Source organism: Pseudochaenichthys georgianus, chromosome 19 (assembly GCF_902827115.2).
Source record: "Pseudochaenichthys georgianus chromosome 19, fPseGeo1.2, whole genome shotgun sequence".
Classification (NCBI taxonomy): Eukaryota; Metazoa; Chordata; class Actinopteri; order Perciformes; family Channichthyidae; genus Pseudochaenichthys; species Pseudochaenichthys georgianus.
Window position 1 is genome coordinate 15,124,974 of NC_047521.1, and position 26,416 is coordinate 15,151,389.

The 26,416-nt window shown below is 42.1% G+C and overlaps 1 protein-coding gene across 1 annotated transcript in view; it reads right to left on the reverse strand.

Annotated features, from left to right (window-relative positions):
- Nucleotides 1-26,416, reverse strand: part of dock1 (dedicator of cytokinesis 1) — a 189,293-nt gene that overhangs the window by 5,639 nt on the left and 157,238 nt on the right. Inside the window, exons 37-49 of the mRNA XM_034107070.2 lie at nt 26,250-26,340; nt 21,816-21,929; nt 20,109-20,198; nt 19,912-20,016; nt 14,756-14,897; nt 14,253-14,334; nt 12,400-12,484; nt 10,907-10,993; nt 9,126-9,302; nt 8,008-8,091; nt 2,563-2,700; nt 1,571-1,713; nt 1,055-1,253 (exon numbers count right to left, since the gene is read on the reverse strand). Of these exons, the coding sequence (XP_033962961.1) occupies nt 1,055-1,253; nt 1,571-1,713; nt 2,563-2,700; nt 8,008-8,091; nt 9,126-9,302; nt 10,907-10,993; nt 12,400-12,484; nt 14,253-14,334; nt 14,756-14,897; nt 19,912-20,016; nt 20,109-20,198; nt 21,816-21,929; nt 26,250-26,340 (1,537 nt within the window). The remainder of the gene's footprint in view (nt 1-1,054; nt 1,254-1,570; nt 1,714-2,562; nt 2,701-8,007; nt 8,092-9,125; nt 9,303-10,906; nt 10,994-12,399; nt 12,485-14,252; nt 14,335-14,755; nt 14,898-19,911; nt 20,017-20,108; nt 20,199-21,815; nt 21,930-26,249; nt 26,341-26,416) is intronic.

Sequence of the window (26,416 nt, forward strand, 5' to 3'; positions counted from 1 at the left end):
ATCCTACCCTTATCTTAGTGCTGTTAACCAGTGAGCATTCCCACTGGGCATGCAGAACACAGTGCTACCTCTCTGCTGTCATGACACTGGGGAAGAGCGACTTTAGCACAGGGCAAAGATACAGATATGTTTAAAGAAACAACAAAAGAAAGAGTTCCGTTGGGGGGTAGAACTGTGAGCCATGTGACTTAGAGAGGAGTAGTTAAAAGAACAAAGGGAAAGGATAAAGGGCCTGTTGGAGATCTGAAGATCATTTCAACACCACATTCAACAGAGGCCTTTCACCGCTGTGGCACAAAAGTATATTTATGTTTTAAATCAAAGTACATTTGGCGCATTTGTAACAAATCTACAGGATTCTTCCTTTTATGAAAAAAGTTCTTAATGCCTAGAAACTAGAAAAAAAAGAAAGACTGGCTTAGATGAGTCCATAGTGAAACAAAGTAGTGCTGCTCATTTAATCGTATTTTAATCGCGATTACGATTATGGCTTGCAACGATTACGAAAACAACGTAATCGAAATAAAACGATTATTTTCTTATTATTCCTTTTTTTTTTTTAAATATATCTATATATATATATATGTATTTCAGTTGAATTATACTTAACGTTCAGGGTAATCAACTGTTAAAAACATACTGTTCACATTTTTTTTCTCCAATAAATGGATGTTTTCAAAGTCAATGAATAATCTCAGTTAATAATCGCAATTACAATTATTGACCCAAATAATCGAGATTATGATTTTTGCCATTATCGAGCAGCCCTAAAACAAAGTAAAAGAAGAAGCATTGTGTATCTTAAGGAAGGCTTAATCGATTGCAATACACAATGTGTCAAAGTCTACTTGTGAACATATGACATCTTCTCACTCTTTGTGAACCCTGACCACATACAGCAACATGTCCTTGCTCTTGTGTAAAACAAGAGAGAAACGAGAGAAGCAGGAGAATACAGAGTGGTTTGGGATAACAGCAGATCAGTTCAAATACACGGAAGAAGAGGGAAGGCAACACATTGGAAGAATTGCAGTACAGGTCACTTGTTCAGTACCGTCTCTGACAGGATGACGGCTTCAGCGGGCTGCAGCAGGATCTCTGTGGTCTTCATCTCTTTGTCAAAGATCTCCTGGTGCTTGCTGTTCCTCTTCTCCTTCTTCCTGTCTTTGCGGTCCCTCTCGGGGTCATCGCGGTCCAGCTTGTCCGTAGACTTGGTGTGCAGCTTCTTTGGCAAGAGAGGCTCCAGGGCAAAGCTGAAAGGAAGACGGTAGGATAACGGTCCACTCCAAGTTAAGATTGATTTACATGTTCAGAATTAAGTTGCAGAGGATTTATGTTTAATGTGACGGAAGGCATTAGTCATTGCCGAAGCAAATCCTCAGCAATCCTCTTACATTTGACAATAGAATCTTCGAGGCCTGATACTTAGTACTTGATATAACAATAACGGCGCTTAATACAAGACGGTAATCCGAAATCAACTTCTAAAACTGCTCTAATAGGATGGCCAAAAAGCAGAAGAAGTTGTCCGTTTTTTTATGCTGTAAAAAAGCTTTGAACTAGGAGTTACCCATCAGAGCCAGGCCTGGAGGGCGAGTTGTCAGAAGAGATGGAGTTGACTGAAGCCACCGACAGCGGCCTCTGGGAGGAGGGCATGGTGAAGGAGCGCACCATGGAGTGAGGACGAGACCCCCGCCGTTCGTCTGCTGCCGGCTGACACCGCAGAGAAAAAGAAAATCACAAAGAATTTAGCTTAAAAGCCACTGACTGCTTTGAAGTTACCTGTGCATATGTTCTGTTTACAGTACTGGAGGAGGGACAGGGGAACTGTGAGGTTAATAGCAGTATTATGCTAATAAGATAGTATGTACATAGAGAGAAAAAGAAAGACAACTCTGGCTCTAACAATGAACCCTTTTGTATTCAAGTCCTTTCAAGCGAAGAAAGCTGCCATCCAACCTTATTATCAGACCATGGAAAGTGATGGCTTTCCTCTTGTTTGAAAGGTCACCACCCGCTCCCTTTAAATTGAGCAAGGGCGCCTTCACCTCGGGCAAGATTGAGGGTGGAACTTCGCCAAGAAACAATTAAAACTTAAAAGGAGGGGAGAAAATGGAAGCTGCAAACATGCTGACTTCAGCTAAAAGTTAAAGCAAGTATGAAAGACATGTTCTAAGTGAATTTGGTGGACTTTGTAAATGTGTAGCTTATTAAAGTATGTTCTTGACATCAGCTCTTGGACATGCTCTTAATTGCAGTCTCATCTTTAAATGTTATCTTACTTTTTCAATCATAGAAAATACCAAGGATGGAACATTGTCTGATAACACAATTGCATCTTAAATGTATCTGTACAAAAACATGTTTAAAAAAAGGGAACAGGAGGACGAGAACCCTTAAACAATGAATGGCCTTAAAGGGATAATAATAACATGCTGCCATGTCATTAACTGTGTATTTTACATATCAATTTCCCTAGAAATCTTTTGCAACTAGAAGAAAAGGCTACATCTTCCAGTACTTCCTGCATCAGAAAGCGCCCAAACAAGCAGAATCTCTTACCAGGGACTTCACCCCATACGTTTTCTCCACCTTCTCCCTCAGTTGCTTGAAGCAGGCCTCCAGGCGGTCGTGGAAAGGCCTCAGCGCCTCCGTGACCTTCTCTCCGTGGATACGAACGCCTTCCGAGAGGTGTGGGACCTGCCGGGACGAAACAGTAGAGTAAGAAGAGTTTCATCAAACACGCCCCGGAGAGACGAGAGGTTAGACAGATGCCGGTTCTTCATTTATCAGGGAAATATGCTTCTGTACCGCCACATAGATCCAATTTAACTCACAGGACCTTTGCCCTCTTCTCTGTGCACACTCAGCACAGGAAGTGAGCGTACTATCAGTCTGAGTGCACAAGAACAAATATCACTGCAACCTTATCCAGGTGCAAGCAGACTATAAAGAAGACCGTTGCCATGACACTGCCTTCCTCTGCCTCCCACCTCCAGCATCATCACATCATAAGCATATTAAATATAGACTGACTACATGTAAAGGCATGTACTGCACATGATGGATGTTTATCTCTCCGACACAATTAAAGACGCAATGCAATGTCAAGATCTGAAAACATACAGAAGCATATCAGTTAGAGTGAAAGAAAGGGAGACAAATAGAGAGAGAGAGAGAGAGAGAGAGAGAGAGAGAGAGAGAGAGCGGGGGAGAGAGTGCTGAAACTAGTCATTGGGAAACCCCGTGTCACTGTCGGTGTCAGCAAGCTCTGCTGACTAATCTAAACGCCATCCCTTCCCGAGTGTTTGAGTGATATTTTCTCTCTTCTGGTTCACAGGAAGATATTTTTTTAAATGTTATAAACTTGGGTGTTAGTGCTACATGCCATCTTAGGTTTGGAACACGTGTGCAATAACCTGCCAGTAACCAGGTACAGTCGGCTGTGGTAATAACAGCTTGTTTTCTTTCCCATGGCAACTGTAAATATGTCCTGACTGTCTCTCGGCTATAAGTGAGAAATACTGTTGAAGGTGAAATGAAAGCAGCGTATGCTTTTGTGCTTATGAATGAGTCAAAACAAAGTCAACTGCATTAGAGGGGATTTAATTCAGATGTTCATATTAAATCGGTCCCAGTCAGAGTAGTTTATTTGTCCATTTGGAAAATAAGAAAACACTTAACTGCAGAGTGCATCTTGTGCCTCATCTCAAGTGCAGTAGCTTTAAGGGCTAATACATCCGCCTAAACCTTTGAGCAAATGGAAAAAAGGATCCGCTCGGAGTACAAAGAAGTGTGTGAGGTTTCTGGCATAGGTGGGCCAGGAGGGGGAGAGAAGAGGAGTGTGTGCTAACCCTAGAGACTACTCGCCTTTCTTCCTTTTCTCTGAGGGTAAACTGCCGGCTGCAGCCTGAACCTCGCTCAGCTGGCACACACCGCCAATTCACTTTCCTGATGCAACATTTTGTAATCATTTCCAAAGGGGCATGTTTTATTTACACACGTTTCAACACATGGTGGGCTTATTAACGGAGGACAAAAAGGCTAATGCAGGAACATCAACATGTTTCTCAGCCATGGTATGCTATGCACTGATAGATGAAACAGTATGCTATGATAGGAGAAGCACATAGTGAGCAGTCTGCTTTGAAAAAGATTATATATCAAGATGTGAAAACAAATCCAGGATATTTCACTCTGCATTTAAGCTAGAGTGCCGTGCTACATAACATCATAGCTCTGGCACAGACAAATAAATGGGAGAAGGCTACAGACACCCTGCCAGGATTTCCCATGATACTGAGCACCTTCATCATCACCGCTGGGACCTTTTGGAGGAGGCGGGGAGAGAGAAGGTGAAAGGAATAAAAAGGTAGAGTGGAAAAGGTTTAGGAGAGAGGGAAGTCAAAAAGGACGAGGTGCTGTGAGACGAAATAGACGGAAACAGGCAAAAAAAAGAAATTGAGAGTGAAAGCTGAGGCAAGATTCCCGCCTCTCAGGATACCCACGTCTTTTTTTAGACCTTAGGATGATCAGGTGCAACTGTGTGGCGGCATGGCAGCAGCATTCTGCTAAGTGGCCACACAGCGATCAGCTAAGTGTGGAAGACTCAAGGTTGCTAACACACAGATGTATAAACGTCTTTTTGATTTAATTACATCAAATAACTTTTTGAAAATGTTTTTTTCAGTCGGAGAAAGAACCTGTTAATATGAGAGACACACAGAGGTGTTTTTATAGGAGAGAAAAGAGCAACGCTGAAGCTAGACATTTCTGTGAGAGATAACTACATGTTAGCTGCTCAAGTTCAAATGTCTTAGCCGGTATGAAGCACAGAGTAACATTAAGTGTACCTGCTTCAAAACTGGACCTTTATAACATTTACTTTTATAAAATGTATTAAAAGAATAATGTTAGAAGAAGTGATAGAAATCCAACTTCAGTGTGCAACAGTAAATGAGAGGCTGGTGACAGAGTCGAACATGCCTAAGATTAGGAGACTGATGTTAATTGGTGCCCGTTACACTTTGCAAAGTGGTCAGAAATCCTTGACTGCAGCTATAAATGTGTTGTGAACAATGGGGACATCGTGAACCTATAAAAGCTGACTGTAAATAGGGAGCTAACCAGACAGAGCGAAGCAACACATTTCAAAATGAGGACAGGATGTTCCTCTGCAATACGAGTTCCCTACACCTCCAGAATACATAAACGCAGGGTCAACGTCTCCTTCTGCATAAGCACTTCCCATCATACTCCCATGCACATCACAACTTATGAGCTACACATTCATGCTGCGATTACCAAGAAAGCACCTTATCCATTGACACGAAGCATCATAGAAATACCACCACTTCTTTGTTTCCGCAGCATCTCTCAGAGCGAAGTGTTTCTCGTCACCCTGCCACACCCTTTGGTCAGAAACGGGGTATTGAGGCTATGATGACATAATAAGACATTTCATGAAGGTCACAAAGTTGCGATAGATGTCAGCAAGGAGTCGGACGTACTAGTAACAGGGAGACGAAATAAAGAAATGAAAAACCCCAGAATATTTACAGACATAAAAAGACGACTAAATGTGTCACCAAAAGATTCTGTTTATGTTGACATTGTCTCCTGGGCTGTGGTCCACTGTATTGACTACTCAGCGGTCTCTGACATCCGTAGACAGAATGGATCGGGCTGCAGCGAGACGTTCAAGGCGCTGATTTAGACATCTGTCTCGAGCTTTAATTATATCCAGATTCATCACAGATCTTATTTATAACAGGGAGCCTTTTACAATACCTCATTTCCTGATTCCCAGTTGCTCATTTCCTCTCTAATCACTAGACGAGGACAATGGGTAAGGTGTGTTTGTGTGGCGCGGGCAAACACATTACTGCTTTCTCTATGACACGATTCGGTGATGATCACAACACACAACTTCAATCATGTGCAATCAGTTCTTGTGCTTTTGGAGGAAACATGCCACCATGATTTCATACGCTTAGTTAGCTTGATGTGAAGGAGGTCTTTAACTGGGCACGTCTGCCAAGATGGAGCAACACATTTATCTCATACTGGGTCTATCTCCATCTATCTCCATCTATCCACATCTACATAACTGGGATGGACAACAGATAGTTAGCGCTGTGGATTGTGGGTGGAGGATCATTTATAAATGGCAGTTGAATCTAAAATGAATGCCGGGATGGATACGGCTCTCACTTCTTTGCATTGGAACCGACGCACAGATTTAAAAAGACAGACATCTTTGTTCAGTGGCTTTGCTTCGAGATTGATAAGAATAACTCGATAGGTCTTAAAGGTAACATCGAGTTGCATACCCCACCCTTGTCAGATATAATGTATTTGTGATACTCATGTCTTTCTAGAAGTTACTTTTATTTTTAGGCTGCACACACCTGCTTGACTTCTTCCATGCCTTTATCTGAAGGTCTTTCATGTAAAGCACCTTGAATTGCCTGGTGCTGAAAGGTGCTATATAAATAAACTTGCCTTGCCTTACTTCAGTCGGTTGTATTTTACATTTCGACATGTTGGTATAATCTGAACGTCTCCGAAAAAAAAGATGGAAAAAATTAGCAATTATTAGTTTTGTTTCTAAGGAAAAACATGCAAGCATCATACATGACATCAAATAAGAAGCCACAATATTCCCAGGTGAATCGTAGTGACTTATAAAGAGCAAAGTTTTCACAAGCACAAAAAAGAAAATCAGATGCGAACATGATCCCCCAGAGATGCAGAGCGCAACGTTGACCTATTTCTCAGCAACGGAGAGGGAACAACTATTCAAAATGAACTTACTTTTCCCTCGCAACTAGCGATAGGAAGCACACGACTTGTTTCTTTGCTCAATTCCCGTGTGGACCATAAGGCAGGGAAAACCATGACGTCCTGATTATTAAAGTGACACTTCGATAATAATAATAAAAGAAGGGACTCAAAACAGAAAACCTACGATGCAGCTTTATAAAATCCCAAGGGGAGGACATGTTTGTGTTTCCACTCGAAAGCACAGACAGCCAGGAGTTTATTAATCGAAGACGAGCCACAAATGAGCCCAAGATCTGTGTGAGTTTCATCGTAAGCTGTCAAACAACACGGGCTGCATTCCAACAATCTGTGTGTGTTCATTTCTCGTCTGCTGTGTGTGCACTTCCTTCAGGCTCAGTGAGGGTGCAGAGCTCGCAGAAAAAGTAACGCCAATGCTGATCTCACGCTGTCTCTTCGCGCTGACGAGCATCCTCCCTAACTCCAGAATGTTTGCTTCAGCACTCTCCCTGGCTATTATCTCCAGTGAACTATTTAACACACTTTTCCCCATGCTCACTTCAGTTACTGTCACTGGACACTCTTGGCAGTGCACTCGCAAGTTCTCTCAACTATATTTGACTTGAAGTTGTAACCTTTAAGGATGCAGCAGAAGTGCTTTACGAGGGGAAAAACATTTCAGATAAATGCTATGATGTACAGGACGAGTATCTTTCAGCGTTTAAACTCTCTAGTGTGCTTGTGACGGACTTTCAGAAGACTGAAACAAACGGCTGTCGGGGTGGTGCAGGACTCCCACATGTCTGCTGCTGTTTCCATACATAAACCCCATAACACCATACCATACATAACTTACATATACGGCCACTATGTGAATAGCCCAAAGCCTTCACATGCACATTAAGAACGCTCAATCACGTTGAAAGGCCAAGTGGCATGTATTCTCATGTCCATGCATCTCATGCTCCCGTACCATCCCAGCATGCTCAGTGTTCGGCTGCCTGCAGGCTGTACCTCCCTTTGATCTTCACATGTGCCACAGAAAAAAGAAACGCCATCAAACACCGTCTTGTAAAGTAAACCAAGCGTGCTATTTCTGATGAGCAGGCAATTCTTTGAGCCCTTACATCTTTGGTGATGCTTTACAAACTACAGTCTGATGCTTTCTTATGACCCGAAGCACTTCACAAAGCAGCCGATGAGCATGATGAACTTCAGTCTCACCTGCCAGGCGATGAAGTCTTTGAGTTTCTCAATCTTCTCAAGGTCCTCTGGGTTTTCCTGCATGTACTTATCGTTGAAGAAGGCCTGGAGAGGAGGGAGGACATACTGGGGTGAGTACAGGGGAAGACAGGAGACAGTCTGAGATGTGGAGGGGTTGCATTATAAATACAATGAGAAACTGGGGAAAGATGACGAGTGGAAGAGGACTGCAGTGGAAGGGGCTGGAAAGATGAGAACATGTAGCCAAGACATCAGTCTCTCCTCTATCACCTACACTATTTCCCTGAGACGAAGGAGTGACCTGAGGGCAAATAATTCATGTCGTTCCTCCTCCGACTCACACGGCATCTTCCACAAGAACAGTATGAATGTATTCCAGGTCGTTATATACGCTGGGAACCAACAGACATTTTGTTCCATATATCAAACACGGAGTAAAAACAGTCGTTATTGAGTCATGGTGAAAAGAGAGTGCAGTTGAGACTAGGGAGAACGCTAGAAATGCGCATTAAAACTGGATAGCACTTCTAAGTCACATGAACCAACAACTGATTACGATGACTTATGATTTTAGGGAACAATCTGCGAGTAGTCACACGTATAGTGGTAACAACATATTATAGCTGAAGCTTGTGGGGTTTTAAATATTCATGAGATTATGGTTTCTAATTTAGTTTAAACATAGTTTAATCTATAACACAATTACAGACTTTTCTAGATATATAAAATGTGTCAATTTGGTCAATTCTCTTATTCAAATAAATATTTCAAAGAACGACGAGGAGGTTTACACTGCTCTTATGTCTGCTTGACACGAAGCTGCTTCCTCCTAATTCTAGTTGATTGTATTTCAAGTACTGTCAAACTGTTCTTTAAATGCTTCTGTTAAAGTTAAGTGTAGCAGAAAATAAACTAAAAGGGAGATGGTAGATAGAGAGACTATAACATGACTTCGGCAGATTTCAGCAAATTCCATTGAACACGTTTCAAGACTAAATGGAATGTAATTGAATACAATCCACGTTTTTCCGCAGTCATACTGGCAGAAATATGAAGAACATAATTGAAGACTTCTTAAAGACAAGCTTGTATAGGATAATTGTTTTAATGTTGACTACCTTCTCATAGTTGGTAAAACCTCCCATGACTGCTGGGTCCACGATGCCATTGAGCAGCATGGAGAGGGGGTTGATGGGAAGGTTGGAGTCGTTGAGATGCCTCTGCACCATGCTGCTGATCTTCTCATTGGTCAGTTGCATCGTTTCCATGGCATTCTCCAGTGGACTGATCTCCTCCTGTGCAGCACAGTAAGTGAATGCGTCATTAAATATATTCTCAGCCTATATTCACCCGTTTCAGTACATATACACACACATACATCAATCTTATAATCCCACCAATCAAGCGGAGGCATTTTGTGTTTGCTGACTGGAGATATGTTATTAGAAGATGGGCTTTCCGACCCTTAACTAGGCTCATAAATCATGTAGGATAGAGAAGCAATGAATCATTTCCAAGTGTCCATACATGAACCTGCACATGTCGAATGAAGATGGATAGCACATATGAGTACGGGAATGTTGGTTCCCATGTCAACAACATATGAATTCTGAGAAAAGATGAATGAAATGCTGACATAAATTTCAATACTTTGTATTCGGAAATTGTGACTGAATCGGTGTAATTTCACATGGAGGCAAACTAATAATACATCACATTCTTACAGCTTGTTAGTAAGCATTTCAGAAAAACTGATTGTTGGAGTGGATTGTTGCAAAAATATAAGACTCAGCCAAATAAAAATAAAGGCAGAGTGCCAAGGAGAGACATCTCCAATCTGTGCTGGAATGTTTTGGGCCAGCTTGATCAAATGCATTTTCAGATGGAAGGCTTTTGCTTGGTGAATCTCAGCCGAATCATTAAGCTTTAAATAGAGAGTCCAACCTCGGGGGCCCGGCCTCTCCCTGGCTCATCTGGAGGGCAAGCGGCTCCTGACAGTTTGCTCTAACCCAGCCTGAAGGAAGAGGCCTCTGCTGTGAATTAGTGAGGCAATGGAGAAGAGCCCTTTACAGAATGGATTTGGGAGTAAGTACTGGAGGGGATTGTGCTTAGGTTGTAGTGGCGAGAAGGACCCCTGTAGTGAGCTAAATGTTCAGGCTGCCTGGTGTGTGTAGGTGTGGTGTGTCGTGTGGTGCTATTCGACAACTGTTAAATGCTGACTGAGCAAACTGTAGTTTAACATGTTGGCTTAAGATAACCTTTGAAAAGAGCCCTTTACTTTAGAACAGACAACTGAGTAACTAATCAAAGCGCCAAATAAAGAGTAATTGTATAACACTTAGCCGGGCTAATCACGCTAAGTGGTGTATTTGTATCTAAGTGATACTGGGCTCAAACTCACTGGGCTCATTTCCACATTCCCTCTTCCACCAGACATCATCCCAATCATCAGACTTTAATTAGTCACTACAGAGCTAAATAATAACATTTGAATGCAGATTCCGTGGGATGGAGGGGACATGTGTGAACTCAAAGTGCTCCAGTAAACACTCAGTCATTTGTTGCAGCCGTTAGGCCATCCTTTCATCAACGGGGTTTCGATACAGCAATCCAGGTATTTCTGATACAGGAAAATCAACAGAGTGAACTCTCCCCAAGTTGTATTTGTGCTGTGTTGCTATTTCCAGTGGAAACAGTCTTTTTGGAGTGCTTGTAGAATCAATGTGGGACCTCTGGCAGAGAGAACGTGCCCCGTTGTTGGTCCAGGGCGCGGCATGCCTGCGTCCACACGGCTGTCTCTACAGCTTAAGTGGACAAATCATATCGATTGGCTCTGCGCAGGGCTGCAGATCTCATCTGATTAGGACGCCTGCCTGCTACACAGGCTGTTCATACTCACTGTGGAGACTGACTTGACTTCAAACCAGCGCAGGATGCCAGGAAGTTTGTATGCTGTTGAGTACGTGGTCCTCTCGATCCACATGTTCTGTTGACAAAATGACAAAGACACAAAATCAGAACGCAGCCAGTAATACACTGACGCGGCAAGGCACTTTGGGCACATCCATATGCTGATGCTTTTGTGCCAAACAACATTGAAGCAAGCTTTCAGACTGTTGCTGCTTGAATGTGAGTACGATGATGTAATGGTTGTTCAATCATATCCCGTTATGGGGAGCGGGGGGGATGGAGGTGTGCATATCCCTGTCTGGAACGCAGTTTATTAATGCTCACTCACTAGATTGGAGATAAAATAATGACCCTACATCTTAAAACGCACCATGTCATTTTCCGTGAATACGGTCCCTGCAATCCAAACAACCGGGATAAAGCGTAATAAAGCAGTTTCACGTTTCTCCAACGCAATTCATCCGCTGCTAACATTTGTTTCTCAAATTCATGTGTGAGATGATTGTACAAATGTGGCTAGATAAAAAGAAAAACATAAAGCAAAGAAGCTGATGATTCACTGGCAGAGAGTTTTACCATGCATTGATGTAGTGGATGAATAATACTACCCCCATCTTTAAAGCATGAGCTTCAGAGCTGATAGCTTGCATTAGAGAGAGGTGTGTTTATTGACATGTTTAATAGGTTTGACGGATGCAATATGTCAAGCTATAGATATCACTTAAACCTCATGACAGAGAGTCCTGTCACTCAAAGTAAGTCAAAGATGAGGTACACACACAGGGAAGTTTGATTGGGTCTTATTTGTCAAGCTTGTCATTTGCAATATGGATATTAAGAGCGCACAACATATAATTCAGTAAGAGTTGCTCTAGGCAACCAGATTTAAATTCCTGTCTACAATTTTATTTTGTCTAGATCTTCTGGTTGCAACTCAGTTTTACCTTGTTCAATGAGCTCCACTTCCCTATTGATTTGTTCTTCGTTAAACAACAAACAATGTGTTAAATCATCAAAAATAAATCCAAAACAATAATACAGCAACATCCATCACAAAATAGAAGTAATAAAACCTAGATAAAGAAAATCGGATGAAAACGGACACAATTCAAAAGTTGCTGAATCTCAGCACCTTGGAGGACTGTCCAATTATTGCACATCATTATCTTGCCTATTGTAACTATCCCAACGTATAACTATATCATCAACCTTTTTGTCCTGTTAGTGGAACTGATCACTGTGAAATATATTGACCATTTGCGTGTTTGTGTGCTTTATTGTTTTTATTTACCGTGAATGATTAAACTATTTTGTCACTAAAAAGTAAACTACATTTCTGATGTTATAGTTTAAAACCATTATGTTTTTTTAGAATTTCATTATTACTTATGTATTCAAAAGAGCATACACCTTATGCTTACTCGGATTCTTATGTTAACAAATAATTCATTAAACCCTTTAGAAAAAACAAAGGGCAATTACCGCAAACTCGTTGTCCGGGTCCTTCTCCCCCTTCCTCACTGGCCTGGAATACTGGAATTTATGCACTTCATTTACTGTGTAGAAGCTGGGGAGGAAGAAAATCAGAGGCTGAGTAAATTAAAACTGTTATGGGCAATCTACGGCGTGATTCAAAGGTTGATTGCTTTGCTTCAGGTCAAACACAGGACAGCCCCCCCAGGAACTGCGGTATTTAGCATTGGGTTCTAACTAGCTGTCTGAGGCACGGCTCCACATGGCACACTCGTCACTGGCAGTACCAACCTGAGGTGAGACCGATGCGTCAGACATTAAAAGAAGCTGCAGCTTACGTGACAGAGGCACATGACTGGCGGGATGAACTTTGCCAAATCAGGTTAATAGACTTTTCACACTAGGAAAAGGATGGTGTGGGAGCAGCTGTCTGGGCATATACACAGACTCGCACATAGACACACGGCTTGCTCTTTTTACATATTATTCAACTGCCTGCATCGCCTACAGTAATCTACACTCACACTGTTCCGGGGAAATAGCTACAGAGATGTTAAGCATATTACTTAAACAATGCCATATGTTTCGGAGAGCATGCTTTGCTTATTCGCAAACTATTATGAATAATATATGAATGGAATCAGAGTGATTTCAAAACTGCTCCCCATTTAATGTAGCAGTTATAAGCGTGTGCAGATGGGATGCGTTTGAGGTTTTTTAAAAGCATTGTTTATGAATACTAATGAACAGTTTTTGGCATTAAAACTCAAGAGAAATTGTGCTCAGGTCTTGAGCTGCTTATATTCTACCGGCAATCACATGTTAATGAACATGATGAGAATCACTCCCAAATTAGCTGAAAAAATATGTTAACCAGTGAAAAAAAAGCTTCCGATCTAATAAACAGATTATTAAAGCAGCTTTAAATCGGCAGTGCTGCCACAATTAAGTTTTTTACAAGCCATTAACTGACGGGCTTGAGAGATGATGCAGTAGCATGTCTGAACAAAGCAAGGTCAGGAGGGGGTGTGCTCGGCCTACTGCTGTGACCCTATGGCTCAAACAGCTCAGTCTCATTGCTATGCATCGCTGATCCTTTGCACTGGATGAGAGAGTAAAGAGAGGAAATGGAGAGAGAGAGAGCCTAGCTGGCAGAGACAGAGAAACGGACGGACACTTGGTGTGGAACAGTCCTCTATCACTCTCCAAACACCGCTGTCTAATCTCGGCTATTAACAGAGTTACATATTCCAATCAGACACAGTTCGCAAACAAACCAACAGGCTGCTGCGGGGAGGGGGGGGGGATAAGGCCACAGGCTTGTGATAAGATCAGTGTGCAGGTATATTTGCCTAAAGGTTCTCCAAATAAATGTCTTATTTTAATTACGTCCATTGATGCGTTGGGTTGGCATATCAAAATGAATTTGCACAGCTGACTGACGCAGTGCATGGCTGGCGTACAGATTGGACAAACAAGAGATAGTGCAGGGGGCCCCGCTGTTTGCCGTGGCCCCGCTGCACGACACAAAGGTATTAATGATGTCAGGGAACCAGTGTTGTACTTGGCCCGGTGACTAATAGCAGATGGCTGGCGGAAGTTAATAACCACTAAAACAACAAGAAGGTCAACCGCTGTTTGTTCTACACAGACACGCATTTACATTGAGATTTAATCGCTTCACCACAGCGGCCCTCGACACTGCGCACTAAAAAGATTTGCTAGTTCACATCTGCATGTCATCACAAGCTCTCTAAATGCTTTGTGAGTGACTGGGGATAGTACATTGGGCTCGCTGTGTTGAAATGCATGCTGGGTGACTTTGAGGAACACACTCTGTAATTGTAAGATATTCTGCTTACCTCACTATTTGTTCAGAGACGGGTTTGTTTTGGAACTTGGCAGGCAGGTCGAGGATGGGTTTGACCGTGAAACACTGGATGACTTCAGCAGAAACATCAAGGGAATAAATGAAACTCAAAAATAGTTGGAATACATCAATTAGAACCGGGTCATATTACACTATCACTATATATAAAAGACTACTATGCAAATAAATGATGTAATTCAAAAACGTACTCAATAAATAAATCAAGTCTTTCTTTTATACTTGTGAAGCATTTTGTCTCATGTACTACATAACAGTAAAAGGCAATTAAAGTACGTTTTATTTATAGTATTAATATTAATATTGATTAAAACCATGTCTCCCGGCTTTAAAAATGCTCTGTTGGTATGCATTTCCTTTCATCTGGTGTACAGGCAGTAATATGGCTGCACTGAATGACTTAAAAAAGTGATAAAAGTAAAAAAAAGTATTTCTTGCTATTGAAAAAAGTGAATTAAGGGCACATGCTGAGGATACATTGTAGAGAGGAACACTTTGTGTCCTCGCTGGGCGGTGTGGTTATCTTCATCTTCTCTGCGTTGGGGAACTGTGTGAGAAGACGAGCTTCGAAGTCCTCTCTGCGCTCGTACTCTTTGCCACGGTAGATGAACATTTTGTTCTGAAGCACAACAAAGAAAACAGTGAGAACTTGGACATGACATGAGGGCATTTACCAAATAATGCAAGAAGCAGTGGATATTATTCACACTTTATGTGGACATACTGTAAGGTAGTTTGTGCTCATTTTATGAATATTGCATCACTGACAACACACAGGGTCAGTTTATAGAGCGTGTCACACGAGATAAGGACCAATAGCTAACATTCATACAATGATGGCAGTCAGGACAGACGTGGGACGGTGAGAAAACCGTAACATTAACATAAAGCTACATGGATGAGAGTGGCTTTGATTTGTAAATTGACTTGGCCCGGTACTGCGGCTGGGTTAAAATTCATTATCATAATCTCCATATTAAATACTTGGAAATGAGGATGACGCAAAGTTCTTGGCACCAATTCAGTGACAAGTTTGGAGAGTGGGCTTGCTTGGGGAGGACTTCTGTTTGAGAAAACTGAACCACTGCAAATGGCGGCTACCATTTAGCTCGGGGCCCTTTCACTAATGGCTGCCGCTTACTACAGAGCAGACGAAGATGCCTTCAACTCACTCTAATGGTTCCTACATCTTGCCATTTTCTAACATGTGATGTCAAATCTTAGCAACTGAAGAAGTGCCACCTCCCCATATCAGCTGCTTATTCTCCAATGGATATAACCTAAGGAGAATAGCGGAGCCATTTTTTACATTTCCTTCTTTCTTTCACAAACCTTCACTGCACAATAGCTCGCACCGAGCAACCTTTACTGATGCACAGCACATCTCGCAATTCCAAAATTAATTAAAGGAATTGCAGCCATGAAATAGCCACGGGCCATTTTTAAATTAGCTTTGACAGATAAATTGACCAAAGCTAGTTTATTTCCAGAATCCTTCCTCTAGAGCCGCAGGATAATCTGTTTAATGAGTCTGTCAATACACTGCTGCATTTGTCTGAAACAACAACTACAAGCTTTTATTTTTATTTTTTACATTTAATTGAGTTCAGCTAATTTGCATTCCTTCACTGTATATTGTATACTTATTCATAAGGGAACAGGAGATGTGGATTATGTTGTGGTGCATTCTGGTCAGAAGTGCAGTAATCCAGGTATCAAGATTATCCTTGTTATTATCATCCTCACACCTACACTGGCTATTTCTGGCAAAGCAAATCCCTGTCATTGACACACTAATTCATGCTCAATTATTTCCTTAGCCGGTGGGTTGAAAGGCGATGTCATATAGTTAGATGACAAAGCAGCACCAGCTTATATTGTTGCAATGTTATACAGTTCAATTGAACCTCATTCCCTGACCTCTTGGCAGACAACATTTCCTGGAAAACTACAACATGTATTGATATTCCTATCAATCCACTGTAGAATCACATCGTGTTGAACAGGCGCAGAGGCTGAGGAAAAGGTCCTTTTGTTTTTGCTGAAAACATAGATCAGCTTTACAAGAAGAGTGCTCCTAAAAATGTATGAGGCTGGAACGTTCCTTCATCTCCCTGCGAGTGTTCAGGGGTTTGTCTGAGGAACATGTTGAATGATAGAACATGACGGCTGATATCCGAGTGTCTCCGAATGGGCTGTGTTAGGATACATATCTCAAACCAACTTCCACACACCCTCAACTGCTCTTTAAGCGGAGTGCTCACAGGAAACTCAGTGCAGAGATGAAGTTTGGCATTGATGGGAAAAGAAGGGAATGGTGGAGAAATACGCAGACTGGATGCAAACAGAGACACAATTGTAGAGTCTTTGGAATTCTGAGAATAACTTCAAGGTGTCTGAATGGTCAAATAAACAGTCATTCTAAAAGCTTTCTGACAATGGACTGTGAGTTTCAAGGTTACAATGACGACTTAAGATGAAATATTCAGAGCATGTCTTTACAACATTTTGGAATACTTTAACCGTCTCCAAATAAACGCACCTTGGAAACAAACACAAAACTACATAAAAAAGAAGAAAACTGGGATCAATGGCTTACTTACGTCTTCAGATCTGAACACATGACATGATGTAGATAGAGCATAGTACCCTTGTGGCTAACCACATTAACAACTAATAAATCATAAGCAGCGGAATCAAGCACTCTTGCATAAAATCAATTCCAAAGGGGGTGGATACAACATTCCATTATCAGAGTATTGATTTTCTCACATAATTGACTTCACCCGGAGGACACTGCGATGTAGCAACATAAACAGCACTATGGGGTGTGAAACAAAAGCCCATCCATCCATCCATCCATCTTCTCCCGCTTATCCGTGGTCGGGTCGCGGGGGTAGCAGTTCCAGCAGAGAGCCCCAAACTTCCTTTTCCCTGGCGACATCAACCAGCTCTGACTGGGGGATCCCAAGGCGCTCCCAGGCCAGCGAAGAGATATAACCCCTCCACCTGGTCCTAGGTCTACCCCTTGGTCTCTTCCCAGCTGGACGTGCCTGGAACACCTCCCTAGGGAGGCGCCCAGGTGGCATCCTAACTAGGTGCCCGAAGCACCTCAACTAGCTCCTTTCGACGCGAAGGAGGAGCGGCTCAACTCCGAGTCCCTCCCTGATGACCGAACTTCTCACCTTATCCCTAAGGGAGACACCAGCCACCCGGCGGAGAAAACACATCTCGGCCGCTTGTATCCGATCTCGTTCTTTCGGTCATGACCCATCCTTCATGACCACAGGTGAGGGTAGGAACCAAAATGGCCCGGTAGACAGAGAGCTTTGCCTTCTGGCTCAGCTCCCTTTTCGTCACAACGGTGCGGTAAAGCGACTGCAGTACCGCTCCCGCTGCTCCGATTCTCCGGCCCATCTCACGCTCCATTGTTCCCTCACTCGAGAACAAGACCCCGAGATACTTGAACTCCTTCACTTGGGGTAAGGACTCATTCCCTACTTGGAGTGGACAGTCCATCGGTTTCCTGCTGAGAACCATGGCCTCAGATTTGGAGGTGCTGATCCTCAAAAACAAAAGCCCTCGGAACTATATTTATCTTGATACGTAACCCACACTGGAACACTTCCCTTTGTGCTCACGTGGAAATCTTTCAACATAATTATTAAATATATCAACAGGGAGTGCAGACTCAGAGCTCTCACAGCAATGTAATAGCTATTATGGAAGTGACTCAATCTCCATTAGGATAACATGTGATCTGCTTTATTCATAATATAGATACATATTTAAGACCAGCTTGTACGATACCTTACTGTAGCATAAGGAACAAAGGCAATACAATGAATGGTACATTATTTTCAGATTCCTTTTAATTTGGATACACTTGCCCGGGGTAATTCAGGTGAGGTTAAACTACATTTAAAATAAAACAAGTAGAGAAAAGAGAACTCAAAGCTGTCCTTTGAAAGCTCTCTAAGCAGCCTGTTAGATTAGGCCAGTGCAGCTTGCCCTGCCTGTAATGGAGTTCCTGCCCTGATAGATGAAAGCGGTTAGGAGGGGTGTATGGAGATCGTCAAAGACCCTTGTGGAATGGTTGTTGTTCATAATAGAATGAAAATGGTATTAACAGAGGATCACAGTGCTTGAAACTGCACTTTAAAGGTCACATATTATGATCATTTCCAGTTCAAGCATGCTTTCTGGGTTTCTCCTGGATCACATATGCTAAAATGTGATCCAATAAACATGTTGATTTTCTATATTGTCTGTCTGAATATTCCTGCATTCACGCTCTGAATAAAAAGCCTTGTTTGAGTCTCTTTAAAAGCCCTTCCTGTCTGATGTCTTGTTGAAGTTTGAGGCATCCCAAACAAACGGAATAGGTGATTTTCTATGCGTGTTATATGTATGAGCACAAGAAACAGTGAGGTTCAGTCAAGGAAATAGTGTCTTGCTTGTGAGAAAAAAAGTACTTCATCACCAGATGACAGCCTGAACACAGCTATACTGTAACAAGAAACATGTTCAGAGCAAGCAATTCCTCAGCACTGCCACTTTTTTTTCCACAATTATATTTTGTGTTTGAATAAAAACTGATGTGTGGACAGAGCAGGACACCCGTATGCAAACAGTAGCTCCTCAGACACTGAATACGGACGGTGAGGAGATATCAAACGGCTGTTAAACAAATACTAAACTTGTGACAAGCTGTGATCAGATTGGCACAGAGCCAGCCAGGACATTTGGAGGGGAAGCACACACCAGTGCAGGTGTAGCAGCCAAGTATACTTTGTAGGAGTTCTGAATAGACTTCAGAGTGATTATTCCGTTTAAGTGTTCGTATTCATGATGATTAATGGCCAACTAATTGCGGTCAATTTAAAAATGAAGATGGCTTCCACTTGTAAGGAGCTCCAACTATCCAAACAAGATTAGATCTGAATGTTGTGAGATTATAATGCATGATTCAGCAGCCTCCAAAAGCAATTTACAATGTGACCGTTTCACTTCCTTTCACTTAGTATTGGGTCCATGGTGTTGTTGTGCAGGGGGTGAGGGGACTTGTGATGCAGGCCACGCTCACGGCTTGGAGAAAAGGACGTTCAGGTGATGGAATTAAAGGCAGTGTGATCAGCCTTTTGATCAGACAAACACAGATTGGGCTTTTCCTTGTGGTCATGAAAGGCAATCTCCTGCAGTGATATGATTCATGCTGTAAACACTCAGATTCGGACATAGATAGATAGAAGGGATAGCGGTGAGAATGAAAGACATTGTTTACATTCATGGTTTTATTTCCACACTTTTCCCCTCACTCTCGGTCACAATAGTCTTGATCTTCTATGTAGCCCACCCATGCAACAGCTGTTTATGATTCACAGTGTGCTTCCTGTGAGTGAACCGTCAGTGAGGATTCGATCAGGTGGGATGCTTATCAAGTGCATCCCTCCAAAACAACCACCGTCCTTTGGGAGCGAGAACGTGTGATTCAAACTGAGGATGAGAACTAAGCAAGCACTGGGTAAACCTGTTGACCATCTCTTTTGACAAGTGGCTCACCCGCGCTGTGCTATGAGCCATGTGTGGAGTGCCGAGAGTTGCGGGGGAGGTATGTTGATGTGAGTACTCACGCGTAGGAAGGAGGGGAATCCCTGGCCGTAATAGCCAACGGCAAAGTAGTCTGGTTTTGGCCGGATAACTTTCACTATGTTCTCGTAGAACTGGGCCTGCTTTCGCTGTTGAGATACACAAAGGGGAGCTTCAGTGTTAGGAACATATGCTGCTCATACTGTAGGTGATCCTATGAAAACACATCATTATTACTTACCAAAGATGCACTGAGCTGCTCAAAGTCAAACATTTCATTCTCGTACTGCTCAGCCAGTTCCTTTCCCAAAATGATTGCCTCCTCCCACATCTATTGGGCACATAAACAAACAGTTATCAATATTAAAACTGAGATTAAGCATTCCCTTTTCAGCCAGTTGAATTTAAATTAGCTCTCCCAGGCAATAACATTCAAAACAAGCCCTTTGAAAATACATAAATGTGTTTTTTTAAAATGTCAATATTTTTTACATTACATTTTTCCATCTGAAACACTAACATTTTGTATAGTGCTGCATTTCCCCTCGAGACTCATCCAATGCGGTGAGTGGTGTCACAGATAGATATGAGCCACTCAAACATGTTGAAAGGCTTCTAAGTGGCTTTCTGATGGACTAGATTGGGCTGAACTGATCTGGGCCAGACTGGGATGGACTGAGTCCAGACTGCTACTCAGATCAGGCTGCCATCAGTGAGGGTGGCGTCACCATCTGGGTCTGCTTTCCGGATGACTTCGATGACACTCTCAGACGACTGAGCACCCCCCTGGAGTGTTGGTGTGTTCTTGCAGCCACTGTAACACTTCCTGATCGCTCCGCTGTGTTTGTGTGTGCATGTTTAGCCAACTCTTGTCAATTTGTTGGCAATATCCTGCTGAGAGACAGTTTGCTGGAGAGTGGCGGCTGCCCCCCAGCACTGATGACACATGGCGAGGGACTTCATCTCTGAGAAGCTCTGGCTGCGGTCCTGTAGACCCATTCCAGGCTCAGCTTACCGGCTCAAACACATTTTTCTCCACTGGAAGAAAATATGAAGAGTGTGGCGGAATAGTACAGTGACCAGGGCCTACGCCATTAGAACGTGTTCCATCCAATGTTTATACAATTAGCATGCTAGGCACGTCCCAATGGGATGGCATCATACTGAGATGATATTGAAGTACCTCACTGAAGAGGCATGAAGAAAAAAAGATAAAGCGGGTGAAAACAGCAGGAAATAAGGTTTTATGAAAAGGTAGGAGACACCACAAAAGAGTCATATTATCGTTCTCAGCGGTACCACTGAAAATGGTTTATTTTAACATGGAACAGGAAGATAAGGTGTGCATATGAAACATGTTGTGCCTATCTAAAACAAATCAAATAATAGGCTTACTAGCTTCTACACGCTAAAGCAACTAAAATCTCTCACCAGCAAAATACCTCGTCAGTTAAATGCCATTTTACGTTTCATTACTATACGATACAGTATTTATTATCATTATAGTATTACTATTTTGGCGATTAGATAACATATAAATTATATTTGATGCAACTTGAGTTACATTTCCATGACTTTTCCAAAACTTTGGGAACAATATTGTTTTCCATAAGTTTTCCAGGGCCTGGAATTAGCATTTTGAATTTCCATGACTTTTCCAGGTTTTGAATGACCGTAAGAACCCTGATTAATGCATGTGTGGTGTCTGATACGCGCCTTCGTCCATAAGAGCATCAGCTAAAAGAAGAGGATTATTGACAATCCCCGGAAAGGAATACAAAACTTATATTGAGCTGCTCTTCTTCTCTTGCCAGACAAAGGTATTTAACAGAGATGACAGCGACCAAAAATAGCATCCTCAGAATCCAGGATTTATCATGATTATGACCACCCTGCTGCTTCTTTGTGAGAGTGCGTCTGTGTGGGAGAATGAATGCGTGTATCTTACCTTGCCCTTGTCAAAGTAGTTGATAATCTGCTGGTAGAGCTGGTCCTTAAGCTGTCCTTGAGTGGCGGCATGGTCTCTCTGGGTCAGGTGGGCTGCACACTGCTCGTCGGACCACTGCAGAGGACACGTTAGCATTGGGGTCAACGACGTGTAATACAATACGGAGCAAAAGGGGAACATGCGACAGGGAATCGATGGTGATTTATAGCCGATGCAAATGGCTCCGATGTATAACTGACAGGGCAAGATGGAAACTTGAGACGTGGGCAATGAAACATGTGTCGACACATATTGAATGGCTCAGAGAGCATCGGTGCAGTACATGGCTTTCTGTGGATAATACTTGCTGTTGTAGGAAATTATGTATTCCTACAACTCAAAAGTCGTCCTATAGGTGTGTTGGCAGCTTTAGGAAAGGTAACGGAGATTTATCTTTTTAACAAATACAATGATGTCAATCACTTGAACACTGATTATCAACATGCTCATTCTACATGTACATCTCTGAAACACCGGACATATGTTTAGTGAACTAGATAAAAGGAATTTGGTTGGTGTAGTATTACTTAATCACTCAAAGCTATGGATTATGCTTTGTTGTTATATTAGCTGGAACAATATGGTTTTACTTTAAAATGTTTTTTATAATGATTTTGTTTGGCTTAATGATGGTTAAAAGCATCATCATGTTTTGTTTTCACTTGGTACTTGTTAATTACATGAGGTGAGCTGTTTTTTGACGTTGGAATGTATGTATGTGGACCCCAGGAAGAATAGCCAATGCTAGTGCTACTGCGAATAGGGAAGAAAGAAAGGAAGAAAGAAATAAAGTGTTCCAGTCAGCTAGTCCACCAGTGATGTGGAGCTATGGGATTAGAGAGAAGCTTTGCTTTTGTTAATATAAATCTGATATAATCGAGTCATATCACGCAGCAGCGTAATCTTATTCATTACAATTGTTCTTGATTTTGTAAAGAATATAAAAAAGACTGGTGCAAAAAGAGAAACAACATGACTGCGGGTGCTTGCTTTTTGTGCTGACCGTGTACTCCATCAAGCCTCTCCTCCACCCGGCATGGAGAATAATGAGGTTTCTGACAAGCTAGAGCAGCGTGGCTTATGGGGAGATGGACATTCTGATTGGCCTCCGTGTCGAGCAAGCATAAGCATGTGCGTGCTGCCGGGGCCGACTCATTACCAGCCACTTTTTAATTGGGATTCTGCGGTGTTGTGAGTAACCTGAAGAGATGAGATCTGTGTGGAATCCGGTCCAAGCTTTCGTTTGAGTGTTACATTTGAATAGCACAGCCAAGGAATTTGCATACCCTGTGCAGGAGATGGGTGAGAAAAGTAATTGCTCTGCACATTACGTTACTGTGGCATGAGGAGGGATGCTGGGAGGCTTTGGGTTAGGTTATCGATTCCTTTACAGCTGAAATGCACCATTTACAGAGTTAAAGGGATCTCGCTTTATTCATGGATGGCTGATGACCCTGCATCCACAAAACTAAAGTGCTGATACATCTCTGACTAGAAGCAAAGTGCTGGACATTGTTCAAACCTTATTAAGCACTGCTGCAGGAACTCTACCGGAGGACTAATTATTACGACTGAAAACTCATCTCTTTCCACTTCGAGCAATAGAACTATTAACAAAGCACTTATATACTAATAAAGGACTGGCTTACCTAAAGCCAGTTGAGTAGCACTTGAAATGTGTTTGCTCTATGAAGCCTGATGTACTTATATGATTCTGTTTTCTTCAAGTTTGTATTTTGTTAGTCGAACGCACTTATTGTAAGTCGCCTTGGATAAAAGCGTCAGCTAAATGCAATGTAATGTAATGTAATGTACTACTGGAGCCAGTTTTACTCGTCTTCACTGCTGGTGGAAGCAGCGTTACGCATCTATCATTCGTCCTCATTCGAGCTTGTTTACACATGCCTGTGTGGGATACAAAGGGAGGACAGTGACTTCAGAGATTACACAGGGCCCGCTTATTGGAGAAAAAAGGATTTATCCAGACTGCAGTTGAACAAAATGAACCAATTTCCACAATATAATAGTGAATCCCCCTCTGAAGGTATGATCAGGATCACAGCTGCAGAGATACGAGCAGGATTAAAATAATAATAAGAAAAACAACTCCTGCAAATGCTACTGTGACTGCTCGGCGCGGGAAATGTGATTCAGTCACAGCTCGCTCTCCCCTGTCGGGACCTGTGCAAAGGGTGGATGCAGCCAGCTATTTATGCAAATGCAGATGAGATGTAGGGTGAAACCATTTTAGATAAAAAAAGGCAGTGAGGAACAACTTCAAATTCAGGGTATACCGAACCCCGCCTGGGAATAGACCTGCAGCTCTTTGTGTGAGGAGCCCTGTGTGCGAATAGGACATCTTTTTGGCAAAGATAAAAAAAACTTTCCACACATAGAGCAAAAAGGTGTGATCTTGGAAGAAATGCTTTATGATAGGGTATACATCTAATTTAAGATATCATTGCACTAAAGGTGTAGAAACCTGCCGCCTTTACCACATCTCACCCGAGGTGCATAGCACAGAGCAATGTGATTTATAGCAGAGGATTCCTCGTTTCCTGCTGACAAAGAGGACAGTAAAAGTACACCTTTATCTTGAAGCACCTCAGGTGGCTGCTGCTTTAAACTATGCATCAGCTTTTTTGTTCAGGAAGGATCAGATACTCTGTGTGATTTGCATCGACTAGGCAAGGGGGAAAAGATGCTGCTCAGCAATTCTGCCCTTTTAGCAGCCATCTCATGCCATGGTGGGATTAAAAGGGGATGTGGCCTGATCTCTCTAAATCCTGTACACATCCACAACCACGGATACACACTTGTTTAATGCCTGAGGTTAAATGCCAACAGCCTGACAATAGCTTAACAGTGTATTTGGGTTCTGTTTGAAGAACATTCAGGGTTCTTACACCTTTTCCAAAGTCAAATTCAAGCACTTTTCAAGCATTTTCAAGGTGCATTTTCCAGCTTTTCAAGCAGCTTACAGCTGTTGTAAATTACATATTTATATACACATACTCAAATGATTATTTCCCTACCTCACATTAAATCAGATGTTCTTTATGCTATAAACAACCACATGTGTGTTTCATGAAAGCATTCTTCACAAGGATGAAAAATGAAAGAAAAGAAAACAAAGTTTAATATTTCAAAATGAGTGACCTGTACGTAGACTGGGCCTCCCATATAACCTGGCTGAGCCAATATAAAACAATCAGCCAAATAACTTTTCAATACATTATTGATTACTATTTTTGAGGTACTTTTAGGTTGGAAGTGACCATAAGTCAGAGGTAAATGGTGTACTTTTCCTCCACTACATGTATTTAATATCTTTAGTTACTTCACAGATGTGGGTGAATGATGTGAAATATAATCAAGTGTTAAATCAGACTTTAGTTCCACCTGGAGTAAATTCACCAGCTACCCTGCAGTACACAAAGTCATTCAAACTAGCTGCACCTTCACCAGCTTTGAGAACACTTTCATGATCAATCATTATAAAACATATATATATATTATTCTGAAATGGACCAATCTGCACAATGGTTACTTTTACTGTCTTTAACTATATTTTGATGAGAATACAGTAGAAATACATTGATTTCAAAATCGCTCTATGTCGAATTAATAGATCATATTTCGTGACTATAACACGAAATGCCGTGAGACTGGGTTGAATTACAACAGTGAGTGCTTCATCCTCTGAAGACCACAGGATGGCGACTGTAACGCACATAACATAGGTACGCTCCTCTGAAATGATTGTCCCCTGCAATTATTATTATCCCTCAATCGAGTTCGCATTCAGCTCGCTAACGTTAGCTTAAACAAACGTAACATGCAACGTTAGCCTAATCTAAAATGCTCTACTCCGGCGTACCTTTCATGTGGCTCGTCAGCGCAGACTCTCGCATCGTTATTTTTGCAAACTTTGCAGGAGGCTACTCGTGGGCTTGCCCCTCGTCTTAGCCATGGCTTGTATTTGTCTTCTGCTAGCCAACGCTCGTTGAAACGGCAACCTCCTGGCACACAGTCATCTATCACTCTCATCAGAATGCCCAGGTCACACGCAACACAAACACTTGCAGGTCGCACGCATAGCGCGGGAAGGCCGCAGCGGAGATGTTTTATGTAGAAGCGAAGCAATTCTTTTCTTTTAATCTAAAAAGCGAACTATTCAGTCAGACAGCAATTTATTGTAAAAGTAAAGCATTTACATTTTCAAGCACTTTATCTCAATTTCAAGCACCATTCCCAAAATCCAAGCACTTACCCAACCTTGAAAACACCATGTCAAATTTCAAGCATTTTCAAGGATTTCAAGCACCCGCACGAACCCTGAACATTTCTGTGAGTATGCTTCGGTACATTTTGATTATATTTGTGTCTGTGTACCTTGAGCAGTTTGGCGTGAAGCAGCAGAGTGTAGGCAGCCTCAGTGTAGTTGTCGCACTCTTTGTGGAGGTCACACAGCTTATATAGGTACCTGGCGGGAAAAAGAAATGATGTATGGGTCGTGTCTGGATGGGTCTTTCAAACTCGAACAACAGACGGAAAGTTAA